The sequence below is a fragment of the Phyllobates terribilis genome, unplaced genomic scaffold (assembly GCF_046119375.1).
Source record: "Phyllobates terribilis strain yellow unplaced genomic scaffold, ASM4611937v1 Scaffold_12__6_contigs__length_324123572, whole genome shotgun sequence".
Taxonomy (NCBI): Eukaryota; Metazoa; Chordata; class Amphibia; order Anura; family Dendrobatidae; genus Phyllobates; species Phyllobates terribilis.
Window position 1 is genome coordinate 256,530,505 of NW_027362772.1, and position 24,876 is coordinate 256,555,380.

At 39.6% G+C, this 24,876-nt stretch overlaps 1 protein-coding gene across 2 annotated transcripts in view; it reads left to right on the forward strand.

Annotated features, from left to right (window-relative positions):
• PRKCZ (protein kinase C zeta) overlaps positions 1–24,876 on the forward strand; it is a 184,998-nt gene that overhangs the window by 17,512 nt on the left and 142,610 nt on the right. For both annotated transcript variants that reach the window (XM_073656892.1, XM_073656891.1), the window contains 2 exons: positions 3,605–3,726; positions 22,984–23,073. In XM_073656892.1, the coding sequence (XP_073512993.1) occupies positions 3,605–3,726; positions 22,984–23,073 (212 nt within the window). The remainder of the gene's footprint in view (positions 1–3,604; positions 3,727–22,983; positions 23,074–24,876) is intronic.

Below are 24,876 nucleotides of genomic sequence, written 5' to 3' on the forward strand. Positions count from 1 at the left end.
CTACAAGATGGCTCGGCAGGTTAGATGCCCAAACGCCGCTCCTTCCATTCTCTATAGGGCTGTCGGAAAAAGTCGAGTGCAGCGCTCGGCAGCCCCATAGCGAATGAATGGAGCGGGGTTCCGGCATCCAACCTGCTGTGCCATCAGGTGATAACTTATGTTCACTGGACAATCCCCTAAACTTCCTTCAGGTTTTTTTTGTTTAACAGTGAAAAAACAGCTTCAAAAACTGTTTTGTTTAAAAGCACCCCAAGAAGGTATTTTTGCACTGAGTTTTCATCAATTCTTCTTGCAAAACAAAAAATCCAAGCTTCTACGAGTTAAGCTGGGTTCAAGCCTTAATATTTCTTCAATGTGCTGTTAAAGTGCTCAAAAATAACTGGTGCATCTGTGCATGGTCCTTTTAAAAAAGACACAAAAAACACAACATCCACTGGTTGGGTCCAGACGAGTACACAGAGCCAGTCACATATGCAATTTGCCGATGTGACTGGCCAGAATTTTAATACGGACCGTGAAAAAAAATTGAACGGCACTTAGTTGGCATCCTTGTGCGGTCCATTATTTTTTTCACAGATCCATCAAAGGGAGAGTTTGATTTGTGATTTGGATCAAATATATGGATATGTCTGCTTTTTTTTTTTTTTTTTTTTTTTTTGATAACCTTGGTTTTCTGGGCACTTGGCTAACAGCCCCATAGACTACAGCAACATGGATAGAACATGTCCATGGAAAAACAGACGTCTGAACGAGGCCTAACTGTATAGTCTGTCTTCGCCTGCGCACAAATATACGTCAAACTGTATTGTTTAGCATCTGTTCACATATTTATGAGGTTTAACATTGTTTTTTGTTTTTCGAATAAAAAAAAAAATATTGTTTCAAAAACTAATACCAACAAATGAGGAATTGTTCATCTCCTATTATTCCTCCTGAAAATGTTTTAAATAAATTGTTACATAATTTCTTTTGTTAGTAGGCTGCGATCATACATAGTCTGACATCATCAGCAATGAGTGTGTGGGCACGCTTTGTAGACAAGGTGAATGGTAATGACCACTTGTCAATTTATTCAAGCATTTCCAGAATGAATGCCAAAAAAAACTGTATAATGCAAAATTGTACGAAAAGGAAATTATTATTTTATGGGAAATGTATTAACCTGGTGGAGTGAACAGGTCTTCTTTTAATAAACCACATAATATAGCAGGCACTTGAATATTAATTACTTGCCTGGTATTCTTGCTCTTGTTAGGGGATTGTCTGTCTAGTTTTTTTTCTTCTCATTATTGCAGTAGTCAGATTTTGTGTATGTAACTGGTAATTTGCATATTATTATTTTTTTTTTTATTTTTTATTTTTGTGAACCGTAGGTTTACTTGAGCCATGCCACTAAATGGTTTATAAGTTTTGCCAATACTCAGCATCTGCTGTATGAATATGTAAAGTTCAGGTTTTGTCACACCCATTGACCAGACTAGTGATATCCCCCGTGTCCTGTGGGATTTAGAGCATTCATCTTGCAGGTGACGGGAGCTTGAGCCGCTGGCATCTGAATTCTTGTCTGTCATTATGTATCATCCCGTGTGTGTTCCTTTTAATAAACTTGCGTTACACTGTTTAAAATTGATACCTAAGCTGTTAAGGATGTAATTTATTCCGGCCAGCTTCATAAAATGTGCTATAAACCTATTACACAGTAATGACGTAAAGGGGAACGTCGTCTACGTATCTAATTTTCCAATTATCTTGTTAGTTTACCCTCTGATTTACACAAGGAGACATTTTTATTCTAGTTGAGTATTAGTCAGCCACATACTGTCAGTGATGATACAGCTGCATTCCTTTCAACCTGCGTCTTTGGGAACTGGCAGATTTTGCATTTAAAAAAAAAAAAAGAAAATTGGGATTATTGGACACTGAAATATGTATGCAAAAATCTTTTTACCATTAGTTGTCCACCATGTTTGACGCATATTTAAATATAGCTTTAAGGAAAGAAGAGTTAAAGAGAATGTGTAGCATAAGGGTATATCTTCTAGATGCCGGTGTACCCACCACATTTTACATTAGGAAGACCCTTAAGGAAAACACTGACCGTGTTATTTAAGGCTGTTTTACCACTGGCCCTTTTTTTTTTTTTTCCACCATAGATGAAAAAGAACCTATACATGTTTGGTATCTGCAAACTTGTAATGACCTGGGGAATCATATTGGCAGGTCAGTTTTGGCATTTAGTGAACATGGTAAATTCAAAAAAATAAATAATAATAAAAAAAAAAATTATGGAATTGCATTTTTTTTTTTTTTTTTGCAATTTCACCACACTTATTTTTTTTTCCAGTAATACTATATGGTAAAATCAATGGTGCCGTTCAAAAGTAAATGTCATCCTGCAAAAAACAAGCCCTCATACAGCCATATTGATGGAAAAATAAGAAAATAAAACATTATGTATACAATGAGTGGCTTCCAATCAGAAGCTGCCTGAGGAATGGATTGGTCATTTCTTTTAACCACTTTGCAGCTTTCTTAGATTTAAATGGTTAAAAGAAGCTGAAAAGACTGAATATATATGCACAGCAAGTTGTTTTGACATTGCAGTGTATATGTTATTTCTTTTTAGCATGTTTTAAGGACTTCTTTTCAGGTGGGCTTCAGAGCAAACCCACCTAAAAGATGTATGCTCACATCCTTCGAATATAAAAAACAAACAAACATTTTTTTCTTTTTGTTTTCATGTCGCCTGTCATCCATTATGATCTGAGAGCTAATGACAGTTTTTTATGGGATTTCTTCTAGCGTCTGGAGTCTGTCGGTCCTAAAGCCGGATCAAAAAACATTTGCATGCAGCTTTTTTTTTTTATTTATTATTTTTTTTTTTTTTTATCATCTTTATCCTTTGCTGGACCAGTGCTTAACTCTTTCATCAGTTGTGTCTGGTTCAGCATATAACGACTGGCTGGACACACGTGATATATGGTAACTAGTGTTGAGCGAGTATGTAGCATTAACTCTTTCAGCGAGCACGCTCGGGTTTCAAAGGCAAAACCCCATTTTCAATCCAACGAGCGTTTCCATTTCAAAATGAATTTGGAATTATTGATGCTTTAATTTTTCACAGGAGTGTATTAAAATAAGAAGTTTTACTATTTGTTGAGTTCCATAACTTCAACTGTATATCTGGAATATCATGGACTATTTTTGGGGAGCTAAAGAGCACAACGATTTTAATTAACAGATGCTGTGGTTTTCCTTTTCGATCTTGTGAGTAGTGCCGACTGCCCCTTCTCCTAATTTTGGTTTACAACCCTTTTTATCCCAACCTATTTTCTGCATTATAATCTCATTGCTTTTATTTCAACACCTTTTTAGAAGCAAAGAGCATTATGTTGTGTGAGATCCTTTATGAGGTTTTGCTATTAATATACGTGGGAAGTGTTCGTGCCGATACATTCCAGGAATTAATATCCTGTACAACATGGTGATGATATCACTGGGAGAATATTACACGCCCTGTGCTGTAAATGTCAGGGCACTGGCTCTTCTCTCCAACATCAATTCGTCTGACTGTTTTGTGTGTTTTTTGTGTATTTTTTTGCAGAGATATTCTGATCACCCGCCTGGGAGCTTCGATGAATTATGATGAACTGTGCGATGAAGTGAGGGAGATGTGCAGCCTACACCAGGGGCAGCCAATTACGCTGAAGTGGATTGATGATGAAGGTATTGGGGTGGACATCTTATTTTCAGTGAATGAAGTACTGTTCCTACGCGTGACTCCTGCTTGTACCAAGACGAATACAGATATCCTGCCACTTCCTAAAGCCTCCCACCACATACTTTATATTCTGTAACCCTAGAAGAATCTCAGAAAATCTGTAAGCACTAGCCTTGCATCCTCCTAACTTTTAGTGTGCATGCTCTACGAGGAAAACACCGTCCCACTGATGGTGCGCTGGATCTTAGACTAAACTCAGCTGAGTGTATCCAGGGTTAAGACCACCACTTTAAAACATGACTGACCCGTGACCTTTCCATACATCTTCTATAAACAACAGAGTGAATTGCATTTTGGTGGCATGCACCATACTTAGACATCTACGTGAAGGTTGCCCAGAATTTCAGAATTAACCTACTGTGTCCGGAACTAAGTTGTCTCCAGACTCCAAACTGAGTCAAAGTTAAAGGCTTGCTTTCTTTTTTTGCCTCATTATACTCATTACTCCATTGATGGTTCCATCTTAAAGGGGTTGTCCTGGACTTTAACATTGATGTCCTATCTTGCATCTATTGCATCTCATGCCTGCTTCATCTCAGTGCAGTGCCGTATCCAAAACTGCTGATTCGCAGAGAAATCCATCAAAAGCATAAAGTGGGAAGGCACCTCCAGTTAAAACAATCTTCAAACTTTATTTCATATCAAAAAGGAGAAAAAAACTTTCCACATGTTGGCGGTAAAAACACTCTTACTCTTTACCGCCAACATTTGGAAATTTTTATTCTCCTTTTTGATTTGAAATAAAGTTTGAAGATTGTTTTAACTGCAGGTGCATTCCCACTTTATGCTTTTGATTGATGTCCTATCCTTCGGATAGGTCATCAATGTCTGACCGGTGGGGGTGCAACACCCGGCACAATCGCCGATCAGCTATTCCCGGTGTCGGACGAAACTGCTCAGTTGTGCAGCTGCACACCTCTGACTGTATAGTGTCTGCGGCTTGGTACTGCACATCCGCCCCCTATTCAAATCAATAGGACAGGCTGTTAATGTTAAAGTCCCGGACCACCCCTTTTAAACCCCTTTTTTTTTTGTGTATTCAGATGGAAACACCTGTGTAGGCTAATCTCAGTGTGAAAACAGTCTTATTGTGTGTTCTCACTGCTTCTTTTTCCTATGTTTTTTAAGAGAGGGTTCCTCATAAAATCGCTGAAAAAAAGCCCTTACCAAAAATGCTAGAAAGAATTGTCGCATTCATTTTCTGTTTGTATGTTCATGCTTTCGCGATTAGAAAGTTGAATAAAATGATACCTTGATATGTGATCCGATGTCTTATTCAAGAGAAATCTATATTTTCCTTAATATGTAAATGAGCTGTTAAGATCTACAGGCCGGACATAGATCTCCCTGAGAGACTGCCTCTAGAGCTTATTGTAAATGAAAGGTGGCGTTATCAGTGTGAGACATGTAGATCAAGAGAGCAGACTGTCACTCATTACATGTCTCACACTAACGCCCCTTTTCATTTATAATCAGCTCTGGGGGCAAATTCTCAGGTAGATCTATGTCCGGCCCACAGATCTTAACAGCTCATTTGCATATTAAGAAAAACGTGGATTTCTCTAGACTTAAGACATCGGATCGCAGATGTCAAGGCATCATTTTCAGCTTCTTATTACCAATATATACTGTTTAGGAAGGTTGATCCTACTGACAGATTCCCTTTAAATGCTTCAGGCTTCTAAAATAATTCATGCCCATTTTTTTTCAGCATCTTCTACCAGAAAGATGTTCTACACTTTTATAACAGAAGTCATTGGAAAGTCAGAAAAAAAATGCATGGGTGTCCTTTTTTGAGCTTTTTTTTATTTTATTTATTTTTTTTTAGTTCTTGCCTTTTTTTTCTTTATGAATTTAAAAAAAAAACATCCATAAAAAGACGCTCTAAAAACGTTCAGGAAATGTCTAACCCAAAAAAAAGCAAAAAAAAAAAATAAAAATGACAGATTTACAAAACACTAGTGAAAAGAAGTGGGTCCTGCAACATCTTCTGCTTAACAGACAATTTTGACTGCCAGAAAGACGCAGTGTGAACATACCTTTTAAGAGTAACAAATAATGTGATGTTATTCAAACTTGACAATAAAATTATTTGTGTTGGAAGGCTGTCATGAAAATGAGGGGGGACATGTTAATGATGGAACAAAAGAGGCAATATGTGAATGAGGTCACATCAACAATAATGAATACCACCAGTGGGGTTGTGCAGGGATATAGAAATGTTGCTGCAGATAATTTCATTATTGTTACAATAAAATATCGTTGATATACACTTCTGAAATATCAGATTTTGACAATGGATATATTAAGTCACAAACACTGAGTCCTTGGGCTTGAGAATGTCTCTATAGAAGAGCTGAAACGTTTCCTGTTTATGGAACTTTGGAGCAGAAATCACACGTGGACATGTAACTTTGGAGGGCTGCTTTCATCTTTTCTTAGTCTATATAGATACGGGGGTAAACCCTGTATGGAAATTTTGTGAAGTCCTTGCAGTGCAATCCTACAGACCTGTAAGAGTTAGGCATGGCGAAGATTGGTACCTCCAGGGCTGTGGAGTTGGAGTCGGTGTCCATTTTGGTGGAGTCAGTATAAAAAGGACCGACTCCAACTCTTAAAATACATAATAAATTGGGTACAGTAGTTCAATGCAGTTTGTGGGGAATATTTTTTTCAGAAGAATTTGGGAAAGTTATGAAATGTCCTGTTCCTGATCTAAGGGTGTAGACTTTTAGCTGAGATGAATTTGTGCTACAGTAAATTTATCACTTAAACATGAGCCATGTATGAGGGAGTCAGAGTTGGAGTCGGTGTCATAGAAATTGAGGAGTTGGAGGTTTGGCTTACCGACTCCACAGCCCTGGGTACCTCACTAAGGTACTATGTTGATGGGGTTATCAAAGGTGTTTGTTTTATTTTTGTTTTTTTTACATATACATTGTAAAAAAAAAAAAAAAAAATGTAAATGCTCTACTTTCCAGTCCCTGCAGTTTCTGATTTGAGTCCCCAATATTCCTAACTTCCTGGTTCCTTCTAGACATAAAGGATTGGCTGATGGGTATTTCATCCATTTCTTACGTGTTCAGATTAGACCAGGAGATATAAACTAGAGGGACTAGTCAATAAGGGGTGAGTATTTAAAACTTTTACACAAGTCCATTTAAAAAAAAAAAAAAAAAAAAAAAAAGGTTGTCTCCACGCAACAACCCTTCTAAGGAGATGGTCTTAAAGTAATGCATGTAGACCTAGGATATATTGAAGATACTATAGCCTTCTATACAGTGTTGGGGTGACATATATTACACATCCGTACAACCCGGACATATGCGTATGGACAGTGTAAACTTGTAACAAACAGTGATGTGTGCTTATTAGTGATGTCTGTCTACTTATATTTTGAGCTATAGGTAATCATTTTCCTCTTTCTAACCACTTATTTTGTCTCCGAGGCATCATTACTCATCCAAACACACAGACAGCCAGAAAGTCTACAGTATTTTTTTTTTCTGCAGAACTAGACAAACTCCAAAATCCAGAAAGTCAATGTTCCTTTAAAAAAAAAATAAATAAAAAAAAAAGTGGCTGCTGCTTCCTAATTTTTGGCCCTTTTTGGAAAGATCATTTACAGATCCTGCTGCCGCTGGCTTTGGGCTTTGGTTGCAGCAATCGGAAAATCCTTTTCTCTATTGTGTACATAACAATCTGATATAAAGGGAACCTAACCTGTCACATTGAAAATGCAGTTCAATCTGCGATCCGCATGATACAGGGTACGAGTACAGGGCTGGGGAGTCGGTAATCTCAGCTAAAAGTCTAGACCCTTAGATCAGGAATAGGACATTTCATAACTTTCCCAAATTCTTATGAAAAAAATATTACCCACAAACTGCATTGAACTACTGTACCCAATTTATTATATATTTTAGGAGTTGAAGTCGGTCCATTTTATACCGACTCCGATTTCGACTCCATCAAAATGGACACCTACTCCACGACTGCGACTCCAAAGCCCTGCACGAGACGCTGAGCAGATTGATGCTTAGTTTTTTGGCAAAAATTCAGCATATCTTGCTTTTTATTCATTTACAAAACTGCTCATTCTGGGCTTGTCAGTCACGTGGGAGGATCTACTCATTGAGTGACTGTAACGCCAGTGCCAGCGCCCCTGCATGGTTCCCCTTCCCCCTTCATGCAGGGATGCCAACATGCTCCCCTTCCCGGCCGCGCGGTCACCTACATGTCTCCTGCCTCCTGTGCATGCCGCAGGCCTCCTGGTGGCGTGCTTAGCGTGCGCGCACTCCCCTGTTCTTAAAGGGGCAGCTCGTGTAGTTTGAAAATGCCCCCAGCCAATAGCTGGGAGGCATCTAGTATAAAAGGCACCTTCCCCAGTAGGGAGGTGCCTGAGCATCATCTGTAGTTTTCTTACAACTCTTGTATGTGCAACTGTATGTTGCCAGGTCCCTTGTCCTAATCCATTGAAGTTAGTTATTCTGAGTCTGTTCCTGTTTCCCTGAAGCTGCTCCGGTGGTACCTGAACGCCGTAGCCGCAGCGGCGGACCCTGAACCTGAAGCCACTCCGGTGGTATCTGAACTTTGAAGCCACACCTGTCTGAACAGGTTCCCAATCCAGCCCTGTCTGTGACTCTGTGTCAGTATCCGTTCTGACCAAGAATCCATAACCTGTGTAGTCTGAACAGAGTCCGAACCGTCTCCTGCCAGTTACTGAGACCAGTCTGTGTCTGCGAGGCTGAACCCTGGGGTTACCAGCTACAGTATCGGGGACTGCCTAGGAGAGGTACCTGGCAGCTACCTGCAGCTGAAGCCTGATTCCACCATCAGGAACTCCAGTTAAAACCAGGTAGCCACTTGGCTATGCCCCTCTTAGGCAAGCCCAGCCCCGTGGCACAGTGAGTCCCATGAACAACATGTGTGTGACGGTGACTGATTAGAATCACTGAGAGTACCGCCCATTCGACTGAAAAGCCCCAAAATGAGTAGATTTAAATTTATAAAATGCAAGATATTCTGAATCTTTTCCAATAAGACTATTTATCAATCTACTCATCTCATGCCTCATATCATGCTTTCTGCCGATTGGACTGCGTCTTCAATGTAACATGTTCCCTTTAAAACCTCCAAAAAGCTTTTTTTTTTTTTTCCTTTACTTTTCCTAATACTCTACGCTGCGTTCATCCAAGTAACCTCTTTTCTTTTTAAACCTGTCTGCATGGTGTACACATAAGCAACTTTGTAATATAGTTTTTCACACCTGGATTTGGGGATCCTCTGCCATTCTTCCTTGCAGATCCTCTCCAGTTCTGTCAGGTTGGATGGTGAACGTTGGTGGACAGCCATTTTCAGGTCTCTCTAGAGATGCTCAATTGGGTTTAGGTCAGGGCTCTGGCTGGGCCAGTCAAGAATGGTCACAGAGTTGTTCTGAAGCCACTCCTTTGTTATTTTAGCTGTGTGCTTAGGGTCATTGTCTTGTTGGAAGGCGAACCTTCTGCCAAGTCTGAGGTCCAGAGCACTCTGGAAGAGGTTTTCATCCAGGATATCTCTGTACTTCGCCGCATTCATGTTTCCTTCAATTGCAACCAGTCGGCTTGTCTCTGCAGCTGAAAAAAAAAAACATAGCTTGATGCTGCCACCACCATGTTTCACTGTTGGGATTGTATTGGGCAGTTGATGAGCAGTGCCTGGTTTTCTCCACACACACCGCTTAGAATTATCACCAAAAAGATCTATCTTCGTCTCATCAGACCAGAGAATCTTATTTCTCATAGTCTGGGAGTCCTTCATGTGTTTTTGAGCAAACTCTCTATGTGGGCTTTTATATGTCTTGCACTGAGGAGAGGCTTCCGTCGGGCCACTTTGCCATAAAGGCCCGACAGGTGGAGGGCTGCAGTGATAGTTGATTTTGTGGAACTTTCTTCCATCTCCCTACTGCATCTCTGGAGCTCAGCCCCAGTGATCTTGGGGTTCTTCGTTACCTCTCTCACCAAGGCTCTTTTCCCACGATTGCTCAGTTTGTCTGGACGACCAGGTCTAGGAAGACTTCTGGTGGTCCCAAACTTCTTCCATTTAAGGATTATGGAGGCCACTGTGCTCTTAGGAACCTTGAGTAAAGCAGAAATTCTTTTGTAACCTTGGCCAGATCTGTGCCTTGCCACAATTCTGTCTCTGAGCTCCTTGGGCAGTTCCTTTTGAGCTCATGATTCTCATTTGGTCTGACATGCACTGTGAGCTGTGAGGTCTTTATAGAGAGGTGTGTGCCTTTCCAAATCAAGTCCTATCAGTTTAATTAAACACAGCTGAACTCCAATGAAGAAGTAGAACCATCTCAAGGAGGATCACAAGGAAATGGACAACATGTGACTTAAATATGAGTGTCTGAGCAAAGGGTCTGAATACTTATGACTATGTGATATTTCAGGTTTTTCTTTTTTAATAAATTTGCAAAAATGTCCACATTTCTGTTGTTTTTCAGTCAAGATGGAGCGCAGAGTGTACGTGAATGAGAAAAAAATTAACTTTTTAGAATTTACCAAATGGCTGCAATGAAACAGAGTGAAAAATTTAAAGGAGTCCGAATACTTTCCGTACCCACTGTAGGAGATGACAGTTGGTGCTTTTAAATTTTGTGGAAGAGGGGGCAGCTAAAGGCAGACATATGAATATGGGGTTTTCCATAAAGATCCAATGAGCAAGGGTGGCTAATGACGGTTGTTTGCTCTGCAGAGTTGGGGTGCGCAGGATCGCATTGGCAGTCTACTAATCACTGTCATTATATTATAGTCCGGATCTCCGATCCTCCTAGGACTGCTGAGTATTGTCCTATGAGTGTTCTTGACTCGCAGTCTGACAATTGCTCTGTCTTGCTTGCTGTCTTTGTCATCGGTCTTGATCATGGCAGCTTCCCAACTGTTCTGGTTGAATCAGTGATTTGTATTACATCTCGCTCCCAAGCTCTGTTTGATGATCTTGCATTTTTCACTCCGGCTCCTATAGTTTTCTCCCTCTGTTAGAAGAGCTGATTACTATCTGCTTAAATATTCTGGTGGGTACCATTGGGATTTAGAATGACTTTATTTTTGTTGTCTCCCTTCCAGGCTTTTACTTTTATCAACTACAACCTCCTATACTAATTTCAAATGGTTGTCAGATTTGTTGGTGGTTTTTTTTTTAGATTTTTATTTTATTTTATTTATTAAATTTTCGGTGCCTTAAAATATAAAAAATCTGTTTTCTGTCCCTGAAAAATGGCTGAAATTGACAAATAAAGTAGCACTCTGTAGCGCTATAGCATGTAAACATGAAATATTTGAAACTTGAATTGCATTACTGCTCTAGAATATGGGAAAAATTTTGAATATTTGGCGCATAAATTGGCCAATTCATAGGTTCCCACCAACAAGAATCACCTTATTGTGGTTGCTGGGTACACATCTAATGTGAATCCTCTCTTAGGCTTAAGCCTACATTTATATAGGAAGGTAGGATTCTGCTGTAATTAAAACCGCCATAGGCTGAGGGGTGGAGTGCTCAGAGAGCCTATGTATACAAATATCAAAAGGCTGACCATCACCTCCAAATAGAAAACAGGTGTGTACAGGTGCTTACTGAAATTTTATTGGCAAATCTATTTTCTTGCAAGACAACATTTTTTTTTTATTGTATCTTAAAATTTTTTGCAAACTTTCTATCAAACTTATTTGTTCAAACAGTGGGTTGGAGGTAAGGTGATCTGTTATATGGGATGTCCATAACATTGCAATAGCAGTGTTTGACTTGTTCTGTAGACCCCCCCCCCCCAACTATAGCAGGGGGGGACAGCACTCTGTTGGATGTTATCTGATCCCACAGTGGTGGCACTTGTCTTGGATGGAAGCTTGTGAACAGCGGAGGATGCTCGGTCTTCTACTACAGAGTTGTAAGCAACTTGCAACATGGACTGTAGCGGCTCCTTGTTGCTGTTTTTAGAAGCAGTTCAGACTAAGGAAAACATGTCGAAAAATGTATTATTTTGCATAAGAACATGAGAAACAGCATGTCGATCGCACAAAGAACAAGAACAATCTCCCATAGCAAGTCTTTAAACTCCACCCTTTAAATTCTTTCAGTGGAAAGAAACCCCCTAGAGCCCATTCGAACAAGTGTATTTTTGGTCTGTATGCTGACCATGTGCAAAATGGCAACGGACAGATTAATGCTAGTGCATAATAGCCTTTTTAAAAAACAAAACAAAAAAACATTGAGGATGAGACTCTCCCACTAAACTCTGAGCTCTGCACTGAACTCCTGCTTCCTGCCACTGGGGGAGCTAACAGCATACACATTGATCAGTTCCTATTGAGCTTTATAGTGGCTGTATAAATCCATATTGCACGGCGCTCCCCCTATTGGTGACTAAAGGCAATCAGCACTATCATTTGAAGTCCATTTTGTGCTAACGGGGGACCATTTATCAGTGTTTTCATGAGTTTTTTTTTTTTGAACCATAGTGCTGCCGAAAGCTTCCTCAGCAATAGATATATTAACCCCCTCCATGCCCCCATTCTCCATATAAGTTGCATGGTTCCTGATATACAAGTGGTTTGTGCGTGTGTGGGGAGCTTGGCTTTCCCAGACACTCTCAAACTGAAAAACTGAATGATCAGGTCTGCATCAAAGTTATACACTACCGTTCAAAAGTTTGGGGTCACCCAGACAATTGTGTTTTCCATGAAAACTCCTACTTTTATTTATCAAATAAGTTGCAAAATGAATAGAAAATATAGTCCAGACATTGACAAGGTTAGAAATAATGATTTTTCTTAGAATAATTTTCTCCTTCAAACTTTGCTTTCGTCACAGAATGCTCCTTTGCAGTAATTCCAGCATTGGAGACCTTTTGGCATTCTAGCTGTTAATTTGCTGAGGTAATCTTGAGAAATTTCCACCCATGCTTCCTGAAGTCCCTCCCACAAGTTGGATTGGCTTGATGGGCACTTTTTGCGTACCATACATTCAAGCTGCTCCCACAACAGCTCAATGGGGTTGAGATCTGGTGACTGCGCTGGCCACTCCATTACAGATAGAATACCAACTGCCTGCTTCTTCCCTAAATAGTTCATGCATAATTTGGAGGTGTGCTTTGGGTCATTGTCCTGTTGTAGGATGAAATTGGCCCCAATCAAGCGCTGTCCACAGGGTATGGCATGACATTGGAAAATGGAGTGATAGCCTTCCTTATTCAAAATTTCATTTACCTTGTACAAATCTCCCACTTTACCAGTACCAAAGCAACCCCAGACCATCACATTACCTCCACCATGCTTGACAGATGGCGTCAGGCACTTTTCCAGCATCTTTTCAGTTGTTCTTCTGTGTGATCCAGACACCTCAAAGTTTGATTCGTCTGTCCATAAAACTTTTTTCCAATCTTCCTCTGTCCAATGTCTATGTTCTTTTGCCCATATTAATCTGTTCCTTTTATTAGCCAGTCTCAGATATGGCTTTTTCTTTGCCACTTTGCCCTGGAGGCCCACATCCCAGAGTCTCCTCTTCACTGTAGACGTTGACACTGGCGTTTTGCGTGTACTATTTAATGAAGCTGCCAGTTGAGGAGCTATGAGGCGTCGATTTCTCAAACTATATCAACAAACCGATGTAGAAGAAGAAGGTGTCTAAATGTCTATGCTCCTCCGCATACAATAATGATCTCGTGTCTGATGGATAGATGTAAGAATTTTATTAAATAAAAGCCACATTCTCAAACTAGAGACTCTAATGTACTTGTCTTGTTGCTCAGTTGTGCAGCGGGGCCTCCCACTTCTCCTTCTACTCCGGTTAGAGCCTGTTTGTGCTCTCCTCTGAAGGGAGTAGTACACACAGTTGTAGGAAATCTTCAGTTTCTTGGCAATTTCTCGCATGGAATAGCCTTCATTTCTAAGAACAAGAATAGACTGTCGAGTTTCACATGAAAGTTCTCTTTTTCTGGCCATTTTGAGAGTTTCATAGAACAAACAAATGTAATGCTCCAGATTCTCAACTAGCTCAAAGGAAGGTCAATTTTATAGCTTGTCAAAATCAGCCAAACCGTTTTCAACTGGGCTAACATACTTGTGCAAGGGTTTTCTAGGGTTTTCTAAACATCATTAGCCTTCTTACTCAGTTAGCAAACACAATGTACCATTAAAACACTGGAGTGGTGGTTGTTGAAAATGGTCCTCTATACACCTGTGTAGATATTGCAATAAAAACAAGACGTTTGCAGCTAGAATACTCATTTACCACATTAACAATGTATAGAGTGTATTTCTGATTCATTTAATGTTAGCTTCATTGAAAAAAAAAAAAAGTGTTTTTCTTTCAAAAATAATGACATTTCTAAATGGCCCCAAACTTTCGTACGGTAGTGTACTTATTTTCTTTAAGTTTGTAAGAAAAGTAAATAAAAATAAAGTTGCACCTTTTTTATAATGTGAAATTTGATATTTTGGTGTTGAACACTACTATCCAGAAAAGCAAATATTTTAGTAAAGACACGGAAGGCTTTAACGTAGCATGGCAAAATGCTGTTATTTCCAATCCGCCATCAAATAATATCCTCCGTCCCCGTATTAAGCGCTCTGCATGGCGGCATCAAATATTTTAATGTTTTTCTTCCCTTCGCTCTTTTCCATAAACTTTAATAAAGTCACAGAGCTGAATTTAAGATGTACACGTTTTCATCCAGTAAATGAATTTATAATTGGCTAGAGAGGATTTCTGGGTAGCACTCGATGAAAATGTAGTTCAGTGAATATTTTCACGCAGAAAATGAGATTTGATTAAATAATGGGGTTATTAGCCTGTTCCTGCTGAACCTCACTAAAATGTGTTACCGATGGGAAACACTTTCACTTATTTCTTTATTCAATAAAATATTCTCTTATCTGATTTATTCCAAGTGTAGCATTAATGTTCCTATTAACCACGTGGTGCTTTTATTTTTTATTCCAGGGGGTAAAAAAAAAAAAAAAAAAGTTTATATTTTTTTTTCAATTTTTCCCAGTTAGATGTCAACATAACTCAATACATCCACTTACTACATATGTGGCAATATTTTTGCTAACAAAAGCAGCATGTCAATTTTTTTTGTGCAGAACTCATTGCTGTCTTCGCTCTTGTAATAGATAGGGTGAAATTCTCCCCAAAATCCACGTGCGGATTTCGATACAGGAATGCTGCAAAAACTCTGTGGCTACGTGGTAAAAAAAATCTGCATCAAATCCACAACGTGTGCATGTACTCCAAAGAACAAGCACCTCTTGCCCAGACATTCCTTTTACTTTAGAGTTTGGATTCTTTGAAAAATAACAAAATTAATCGTATTCACTTGTTGTCGCTCTCCTGGATCCAGCACAGGTCGCTCTATAGTTTGCACCTGAAGTGATGAATGCACCATTCATCAAGCCACGGGACCTCTACGGCTTGTGATGGACTGCAGCGGTCAGGTGACTTGACCTGTGCTTCATCATAAAATTTTCCAGTGACTCATGGTTCAAGGTACCGGATTGCGGCAGCCCATCACAAGGCGCAGCAGTGCTGTGGCTGGTTGAAGAGTTAAGTAATTGCTTCAGTGCTAGCACAGATCTATAGGGGGAAGGAAGAAAAAAACTTTGCGCCCAGAATAGCAACATAAAACACAAGACGACCTGTACCTTGCTCCAAAAAAAAATGAGTTAAACACCTTGTAGAAATCCCTGAGCTGCCCTGATTCTGCCGCTCTTTTTTCCTTCTTGCGCTGTGCTGCTCCATTAATGAGATATTTGCGTTTCTTTTTGGAGAGCAGTATGTGAAATCTCTGCTTTTGAAGTTCAAATGGGTGTTTCTTCTCTGGGTGGGTGGGGGGGTCATTTGATTTCACCCCTCTCTCCCAGACACTGCCAATCACAGCTCAGCAGTTGATCTAGCAGTCTCTTAGTCTCAAACACAAATTAGCTGTGATTGGCAGCATTTGGCACTCTGTCCTATAGAAGACTCTGAAGAAATGCCCAGTTGGGCTGTAAACAGAGATTTCACATGCTGCGCTCCAAAAGCAACAAATGTGAATATCTCTACAATGGAGTGACGCAGCACAAAACTGAAAAGAGCGACATAATCAGGAGCACAGGGATTTTACAAGCTATTTTAACTTTTCTTTGAGTAAGTGACAGATCCTCAATAATTTACACACCAAATTTGAATACTACAAAATGTTACCACTTGATTCAAGCCAGCCCCATTCATTTTTTTTTTATTTTTTTTTAAGCAACTGACAGGTTTTCTTAAATGGGTTCAGACTAATTAAAACCTTGAACAAAACCTGTTTAAATATATCTACCACCATCATCCTAGCATTCTCTAAAATGCCTATTTTTAGTGTAATCCCTTTTGTTCCCTTTTTAATACAGTTGTGTGTGTCGTATTTTATTCTCATTGTTTTGCATCCCGTGAAAGTAATAAGTTACCTGGCTTGCAGTGTCTTAAGGTAGTACCCTGAGGATAAGACAGTCGAGCTACAAAGACATACGGCTCTTTATATGATTTATAAAATGAGCATAAATGTCAGTCTCCAATCCCAGCGAGCCCCACTGTGTGCCGCTTGTAGTCTTCTGTACTTTCCAGTCTATAAAAATGCTATAGCTATATTTACATATTTTATTTCTATTGCTGATGTATTTTCCTTACCCAGACGTGTTTCTTTCAGCAGTGTTTTGCGTGCTTTCAACTTGTTAGACGGCATTAATTTTTAATGTATGGGATTAGCAGTTTTCGGTAGCTGTTTTACATACTAATATTCATGCCAAAAATATGAAAGTGGTGTCATGTTTTGTTTTCATTTTTTTTTCCTGTTTTGATCAAAGTTCTTTAAGATCTTAAGTATGATTGTAAAGCAGTAGTCAGATGAATTTCATATAATAGAAATGAAAATTAACCTTTAATTCTATTTATACGAAAGCATTACCATGTATTGCCGAGGCCATTGGCTGCTTGTTAGCATTATGCCTAGTCTACAAAACACCCAGGTGTTCATAAGCAACCCCTTTCCTAGGAATGATGAATTTTGCTTCCTCTTTGGCAGACTAGTGGTGGGTCTCAACCTCAAGAGTTTAAAATTTAGAGGGGTCTTCCATTTTGGAAAACCCCTATTCCCTGGCTGTAGTTTTGTTTCAAAAAATCAAACTGGTTTATTCACCCTCGAGTCTCCGCCGTTGCTTCTGATGTCTTATTGTCTGCAGCGCTCACGCCACGTCATCAGTGATGCAGTCAATAACTGAGCTCAGTTGATGGTATAAGCTCAGTGATTGGCTGTCGACAAGACATCAGCGCTGCAGACAATAACAGACAGTAAGAGCAGTGCTGGAGACAGTGTTCTGGAAACGGGGAGGGTGAATAAAGCAGAGTTTTTTGTTTTGTTTTATTTTTTAATGCTGGAAAATCCCCTAATTTTAAAAAATATATGGGTACTAGTTTGACAGCAGGGTCACTTGTATGGTTAGAAGTGCAACTAGATGGCAGGAGTAGGGAAGGCTGAATATTTGGCTGCTGAACTACAAATCCTTGCATACTTCTTGGGGAATATGCTTGTATTACTTTGGGGGAAGACCACTTATTTTATGCCTTTGGCCAAATTGACACAAATTCCAATCCTAACAGCAGGTCTACTGACCTGAACTAATAGCCTCATTTGAATGCTCCCTCTGTCAGCCCATCTGCACTCCCACATAATGATTGAAGGCCTGGTAATGGCCTCCAGGCGTGTACTAAACTGCAGCCTATCAGATTCCTCTGTAGGCAGGGTCTAATGAGCTACCTTCGACTGTATCTAACCCATTTCAAGCTTATTAACACAAACTCCGTTTAGTAATGTTAAAGTGATCTCACCATAGATACGGATGGTAATTGTTAATAACTAACAGCTTATTACATAACCGTGCACTGAAGGATTTTTTTTTATCTATTTATATATAATATATTTTTATTTAAAAAAAAAAAACAACAAAAACTGGTCCAAATTTTTTATATATCAGTCATTTGTGGTCATGCAGACTGTTCAGTGCAATACACTGAGTCAAACTGATGATGTCACTGTCAGAGGTAACATCATCCTGGTGTGACTGAAACAATTGATGTGCCACTTTATCCATAATGCCCTGCTCTTCATCCCTCGCCCCCAATAATACCCATGCTGGAGGTAAATGAGGTAATTTATGATCATGTGTTTGGTACTACTACTGCATGGACAGCTGCTGCTAGCTGAGCACGCGTTCTTAGCCGTGGTAGTTTTGTTTTTTCTGTTACACTATTTCATTCACTGTCATTCCCACTTTTTTACCGTAAATTTTGTGCAACACTAACTTTTGATGATATTAGTTTCAAATCAAATTATTCAACCCTTCACGTAACAACAAGAAATGCTAGATAGGTACACAGTCAGAAAGCTAAATGTGGCATCAGACTGTAGTATAGGTGTGGCATGTACGTTGTCAAATTGGCCTAGTAAAAACCGATATCTTCTCCCTATCCTAAATCACCCTAAAATGGCTGCTGCATTCCCTGCCTCGGCTTTTATACAAATTCTGATAGTCCCCTCCCCCTACGCAATACAATGTGATATAACTGCAAGGCATTATGGGGAAGTCCATGCGGTCGCACCTGAGGTCAAATGAGCTTTCTGTGACTGATTGCAATCTTCTGTAATGTGTAAAAAGTTGGCTTGCATTTTTTGGGGGTTGATTCTTGTGAATCAAATCACAAACTGTTCAAGTTCATCAGAACCTACAAATTTCATAAAATTCGACTCCTCTCTAATTGTTACATAAATGCTTCTGTTCTCCAATCTGAGGAAGTTTAAAAAAAAAAAAAAATTACCAAAGTCCATCACATTTATACCACTTCTACTGTGGCTGATAAAGATAAGAACTATAACTGCAAGATTCTATTTAAGAAATTCCATCCAAGTTGCTAGATCCAGTGTAATCTCCTTTTCCCATCAGCCGGTTACCTGTTTAAGAATGTTATATAGGAGTTCACTCCCAGTTAATTACTGGTCAAGGTCTCACTTTGGTGCTGGTTAATTCTTGCGCTAATTGTATCCAATTCTCATTCATAAATAGTTTCACAAGTCATTCAGTAGGTGTATTTTATGACTTATGTGCTGACATTTGTCTTTCTCTAGATTCTATTTATTGGAAGAATCCGCCCTCGTTATGTTGTATTTATCCATTTTCCTATGCAGCAATTTCAGGATCCATTCACCATTTCCTTCCTAGGCTATGTTCACACGTTGTGTTTTTGCTGCGTTTTTTTTATGCAAGTTTTAAGCTACGTTTTACAGTACCAGCAACGGCTATGAGATTTCAGAAATCTCATGCATACACATTTGTTTTTTTTTCCTGACTGATTTGGATTGTTGCAAAATGCAGCAGGTCACTTCTTGTAGGGTTTTTTCACCCGTAGAAAGCAATTGGTAAATGCAAAAACGCAACATGTGAACATAGTCTAAGCGCTCATTTAGAGGGCCGTGATGTTTCTGGTATGCAAAAAAAAAAAAACAGGCCGACTTTTCGTCAATGTTTTTGGATTGGTTTTTCGTCATTGTCACTATTTTTTTTTTTTGTTTGTTTGTTTGTTTATTTTTAATCCTCAAAATATCAGGTGTTTTTTTTTTTTTTTTACTTTTTGAGAAGTTCTCACGGTTCTCCTATCAAAAAAGACCAGGCAATTGCATTGGCAATTTTGATCCGTTACTTGGATTTAAAAAAACCAAAAAACACGTACGCGTTTTATCCATTAAAAACATGGATAGAACTCCGTACGTGAAAAATGAATTTCTGCATGAGCTGTTACTATAGCAAAAACTGTAATAAAAATACATTGTAGCTTCTTTTTTTTTTTTTTTTTTACATCGTTTTACAGCACACATGGGGAATTTAATATAGGATAAAATGAGTAATTTGGAAAATACATTACTTATCCTGTATTGCCCATGGGTTACTGCGTGCATTGTAGTCCAGAGGTGTATTCAAACTTCAGAAGGTTGTCAGAGAGATCTCTAGCAGCTTAAATAAGCTCTAATATGTGAGCAGAGTAATGTCCCATTTAGGGCTCTTTCACACGTCAGTATGTTCAGTATGTGTGGTGACAGTTTCCACACGTACCAGAGACACTGACACACGCACATCTCAGTGTGTTTTCACGGACTGTGTGTCCACACGGAGACAAGTCCGTTTTTTTGCGCATACACGGTCCGCAAAATGTACCACATGGATGACATCCGTGTGACACGTACCGGCGCCTGGCAATGGCGCTGTTCCCAAGCGCCGGGCCTCGATGCTGCCCACATCATGGTTCCCTGCCGGCGCTGTGATCAGCACCAGCAGGGACCATGATGAGGGTAATGGTAGTCTGGTCCCGGTGTCCCCACCTGTAAAAATAAGAATAAAATAATAAAATCCATGTACTCACCTCTCCCAGGTGTCCCCCCGCTGTAATCCATGCGACCGCTAGAGCCGGGGAGAAGGAGCTGCGCTCAGTGAGTGACAGGACACCGCTCCTGAGCTGCAGTTCCGGAGCGGCTCATTCTCTCCGGCTCCTCGGCAGCAGCAGTCGCATGGATTACAACGAGGAACACCTAGGAGAGGTGAGTACATGGATTTTATTATTTTATTATTTTTTAAAGGTGGGGACACCGGGATCAGAGTACTACTACCCTCATTATTGTCTCTGCTAATGCTGATCGCAGCGCCGGCTGGGAACCATGATGAGGGCAGTGCTCAGCACCGTCACTTGAGAACAACGCTAACTGTAGCGCTGATTCCCAGGTGCCCGTCCTTGTGATCCTGATGCAACACACGGATGCAACACGTAAAACAGACATGGACACACGGATATCTCCAGTACCGGAGACATGTTATTTTTTTTTTTTCTGCTTACAAGTTTGGATGTCCATTATTTTCAATGGGGTTCTGGTACCCAAACTGAACTTTCTCAAAAGTTAGGGTCAGGTGCCAGAGCCCCAAACTTCTACCGGTCTGCCCATCCCTAATTAGGGATAGTACAAGTGAATATTAGAAACTGAAGTATGTTATACCAGAAAAATGCTTCTTTCTCCACTCATGAACCCTTTCTTCACCTCCCCTGTGCCTCCTGACCTGCCCATCCACACTTAAACATCTCAAATCCATCCTTTTCAAGACCATATGGACTGTCAGCTCTGAGATGTAAGATTATGCAACATATTGAAGTCTACTGAGAAGGGTGGGAAGAGGATGTAAAAAGAGCCGAGTGAGAGGCAAGGAAACACATTGTGTAGATTCTATCTTATTTAGTATAGGATTCACAGCTATACTGCTTAGTATTACTGTATAATTTCCTCCCTGCCTCTTATTCTTCTGTCTGCATGTTAACAAAATGAAAAAAAACAAAACATAAATCGCTCTTTTTGCGTATTTTTGGTGACTAAGAGACATTATACCACCATAAAGTCTGAACCCACAAGCTCGGATTCAATTGTGAATTGGAAAGGGAGCTTGCAGAAGTTGGAAAAAAAATGCAGGAAATCCGTCATATAATAGAAAGTGTTAATTCTCATTTACAAATAATAGCTTAATTTGAAAAGTTACATGACAGCATAGTTCCCCATTTAATTTGCACCAAACACCAAACCACTGTCTTGCATGAGTTACACCAAATGAAATATTTTAGATCCGGTCTAACACGATCGGTAAGGGGGCATGGCTTAGCGAAATGGGGGCCAGGTCAGCCTTTTCTGTATAGGGGGTGGTCTAATGTAAGAAACGTGGCTCAATTCATCAAGAAGTTTTCACCGTAAAATTGCTTTAGATCTCTCAAAACAAATATGCAGTCCTCTTCTTCTTTTTTTTTTTTTTTTTTTTGTGGTTTCATGACAGTCATTAAAGTCTCAATTCAGTGGATCTTATTCCACTGCTCCCTTCATTAAGACTGATGTTCCAAACACCATTCTTAATAAATCTGGCTCATTGTGTGCAAATTAAAGAAGCACTCTTCCCATCAAAGTTTTTAACCTCCTTAATATATTGCATTCATCATATTATATAGCACTGTGCAGTTACAATTGCTCATTTTGCCTTTCTACACAGCTAATTCTTCTCTTTTCCATTAGGTCTATGACATCACGTGATTAAAAACTGACTAGTTGAAGCCTTCTAAGCTCTATGTAGAAACAGGAGGTTAATTTTCCCTGCATGACTCATGAGTCACTGCAAAAGTCCCTGGCAGGGGGAGGAGGGAGCAGCTGGGTCAGGAGCTGAAGAGAGGAATGATTTATACAGGAAAAAGAGACTTCCTGTTTCTACATAGAGGAGAATTAACTGGGTAGAAAGGCAAAAAGCAATTGTAAGTACACCGCGCTATATAATATGAGGACTACAATATATTAAGAGGATAAAACGTTTGATGGGAGGAGGAGTGCTTCTTTAATGCCACAAAGTAACCCCACATAGGTGATCTAAACATGGACTAGACAATCAAAAGCAATGCACCAAATTTATTAAATGGCATGAGCCACTATGATGGACTAAGAGGGAGACAATCGCACATAGGGTTGTATTGTAGGATGCAGGTAAAATTGGGGTGATCGGGAGTGTTCACCTGATTGGGTCCTGTGTCACAACAGCAATAAATGCCCGTAGTGTGGTAAGCTGCTGCGGACAGAAGACCCTATTGGAGAGTGGTTAGGAGATAGGAGTTTAGGTGACCGCGCTGCTATATCGTTTTTGAGAAAGTGTTCGGTACAGACCCGAAACGTGTCAATAAAGACAACTAGAGGCAAATCTACCAGTGTGGAACTACTGTCTATATAGTATCACGGTCAACTCAACATCTTCCTCCAACCACTCTCCAACTAGGGTAGACTAGATAAGCTTAGAATGAAGTTTGCACTTTGGGGCACATTTACAAAAACTAACAGTGTATCAGACAAAATTATTGTAATTTTGAAGGACGTTCTTCATAAGAAAACTATGAATTAGCTGATTTATTTTAAGTGCGATGCCGGTCAAGGACCCTCTTATTCTCATTACTGCTTGTCGGATTCTGCGCCAGTATTGAGAAAATGTAACTGTTATGTCTTTCCCTTGGAATAGAGTAGTTCACTACATGCTGAACATTTTATAACCTTCAATTAAATAAAATGTATTTTATTTTTCTACCAGGTGACCCCTGCACTATATCCTCCCAAATGGAGCTGGAAGAAGCTTTCCGATTATATTCTATATATAAAGAGGAGGGACTCAGCATTCACGGTAAACAATCGTCTTTGTTACAGCCCGCTACATATATCGCATGTAGTCCAGAAAACTTGACCATGTTGAGCAGCTTTTTGTTGCACTTTTATCTACTGTCCTTGTACAAGAATCCAGTTTTAGAATTGCTGAGAGAAAAGTAATTTAAGGACAGTTTTTCAACAAGTTTAAACTTTACAAAGTGTGAATTCTATATTCCTCTAAACTTGCTCTATGTGTAATACACTCTTCACCGACCTTGACATGGTCGAACAGGTTTACTCATCACTTGTACAATACAGGGGAAGCTTAGACTAGACAGTTTTAAAATGCACCAAATTGAAAACAGTGGCTCATGGTGGATGATAAATTTGGTGCATTTTTTAAATATTTAGTCTAAAGTCCCACATACACTTTAGATGGCTATCGACCAAATGATGGTTCAGTCAGACGTTCGGCGGCGGCTATCTCGCCGAGTGCTCCTGTGTTCAACATGAGAGAGCCGGTGCCAGAAATCTGTGGCGGCAGATTTTCTCTTCAAGAACAAAAAGGAGCTGCAGTCCTAAATCATACATGCCGGATCCTTTTCTTTCGTTAGGACCCTCATATACATTAGAATCAATGCCAAACTCTTTGATATCGATAGGTTCCGACGACATTGGTCTAAGTTATGTGGTCTGCTTACTATTAGACTACTTATGAAGCTAAAAAAAAATTAAAAAAAATTGGAGCACCCCTCTAGTAAATTTGGCATATTTTGCCAACCTTTTTTCAAAAGTTCTTGGTGAGGTCCAAAAATTATCTAAAACCCTTCACGAATGTGGCACATGGTATGTGCAGCAAAATCTGGTTCATTTTAGTCTGTAAATCTCCCTCAAAGTGTCCACACTTTTGTCAGGGCATGGAGAATGCCGTATAAATTGGACAGAGATCGGAACACAATGCGTGAACTGGCTGGCGGCTCTCCTGAACCAAGCGTGACCGCTTCATGTATTTCTACGGGAGAGCAGCCAGTCAGTCCGTGCACTGCGTTCCGATTTATACGACCGTCTGACTTTGCCTTTAAGGAAATAAATTTCCTAGTATTTCCACATCTTATAAATTCTCTAATAACTCTAGTCAATTAGGGAGCTAGAGCATGCCTTCGCTGTGTGCACTTTGGGCTAAGTAGGGCATTCTCCCACAAGTCTTTGATTGGAGTATGATTTTGCCCTGACTCTTTTAGAGACAGAAATTAAAGGAATTATTTTAAGCCATTTTTTTATTTTTAATGTGGCACTATACAGATGCCTTGATCTAGTTGAAGCCTGCTAGACAAAGAGCTCATTCATTGTACATGCCCAAAACTTGTGTTTTTAATTTTTGTAGAAGTCCAAGCTGGCTCTTCAACTTCAGTAAAGTTTCAAAATAATTTTTCATATTTGTCTGTGTGAAATATAATGGGTACAGTTTACGTTTGGCAGAAGACAAAAAGTTTGTAATTATGACTAAAATGAAGGCTCAATTTGCTCTTTGCATCAGCAATGTCCCGGGTGCCACCGATTCCTCTACACAGCCATAAATTATGATTAGTAACTTCAAAGAGGTTGAGTTTGTCATCTCCAAAATTATAGTAAGGAAGTTACAAGTGGAACTTAATGCCTTTCAGAGAGAAATACTTCAAAAGCAAATCCTGGTTGTTTGGTAATATGAAAAGTATTTGTAGAGGAAAACGAGAACCATAGGAGATAACAAAAAAACGACAACTTTGTATTTTAAAACATCGCCGTTTGCTCTGTGAACACATTAATGACTTTTGACAAGGAGTACATAGGGAAAGATTTT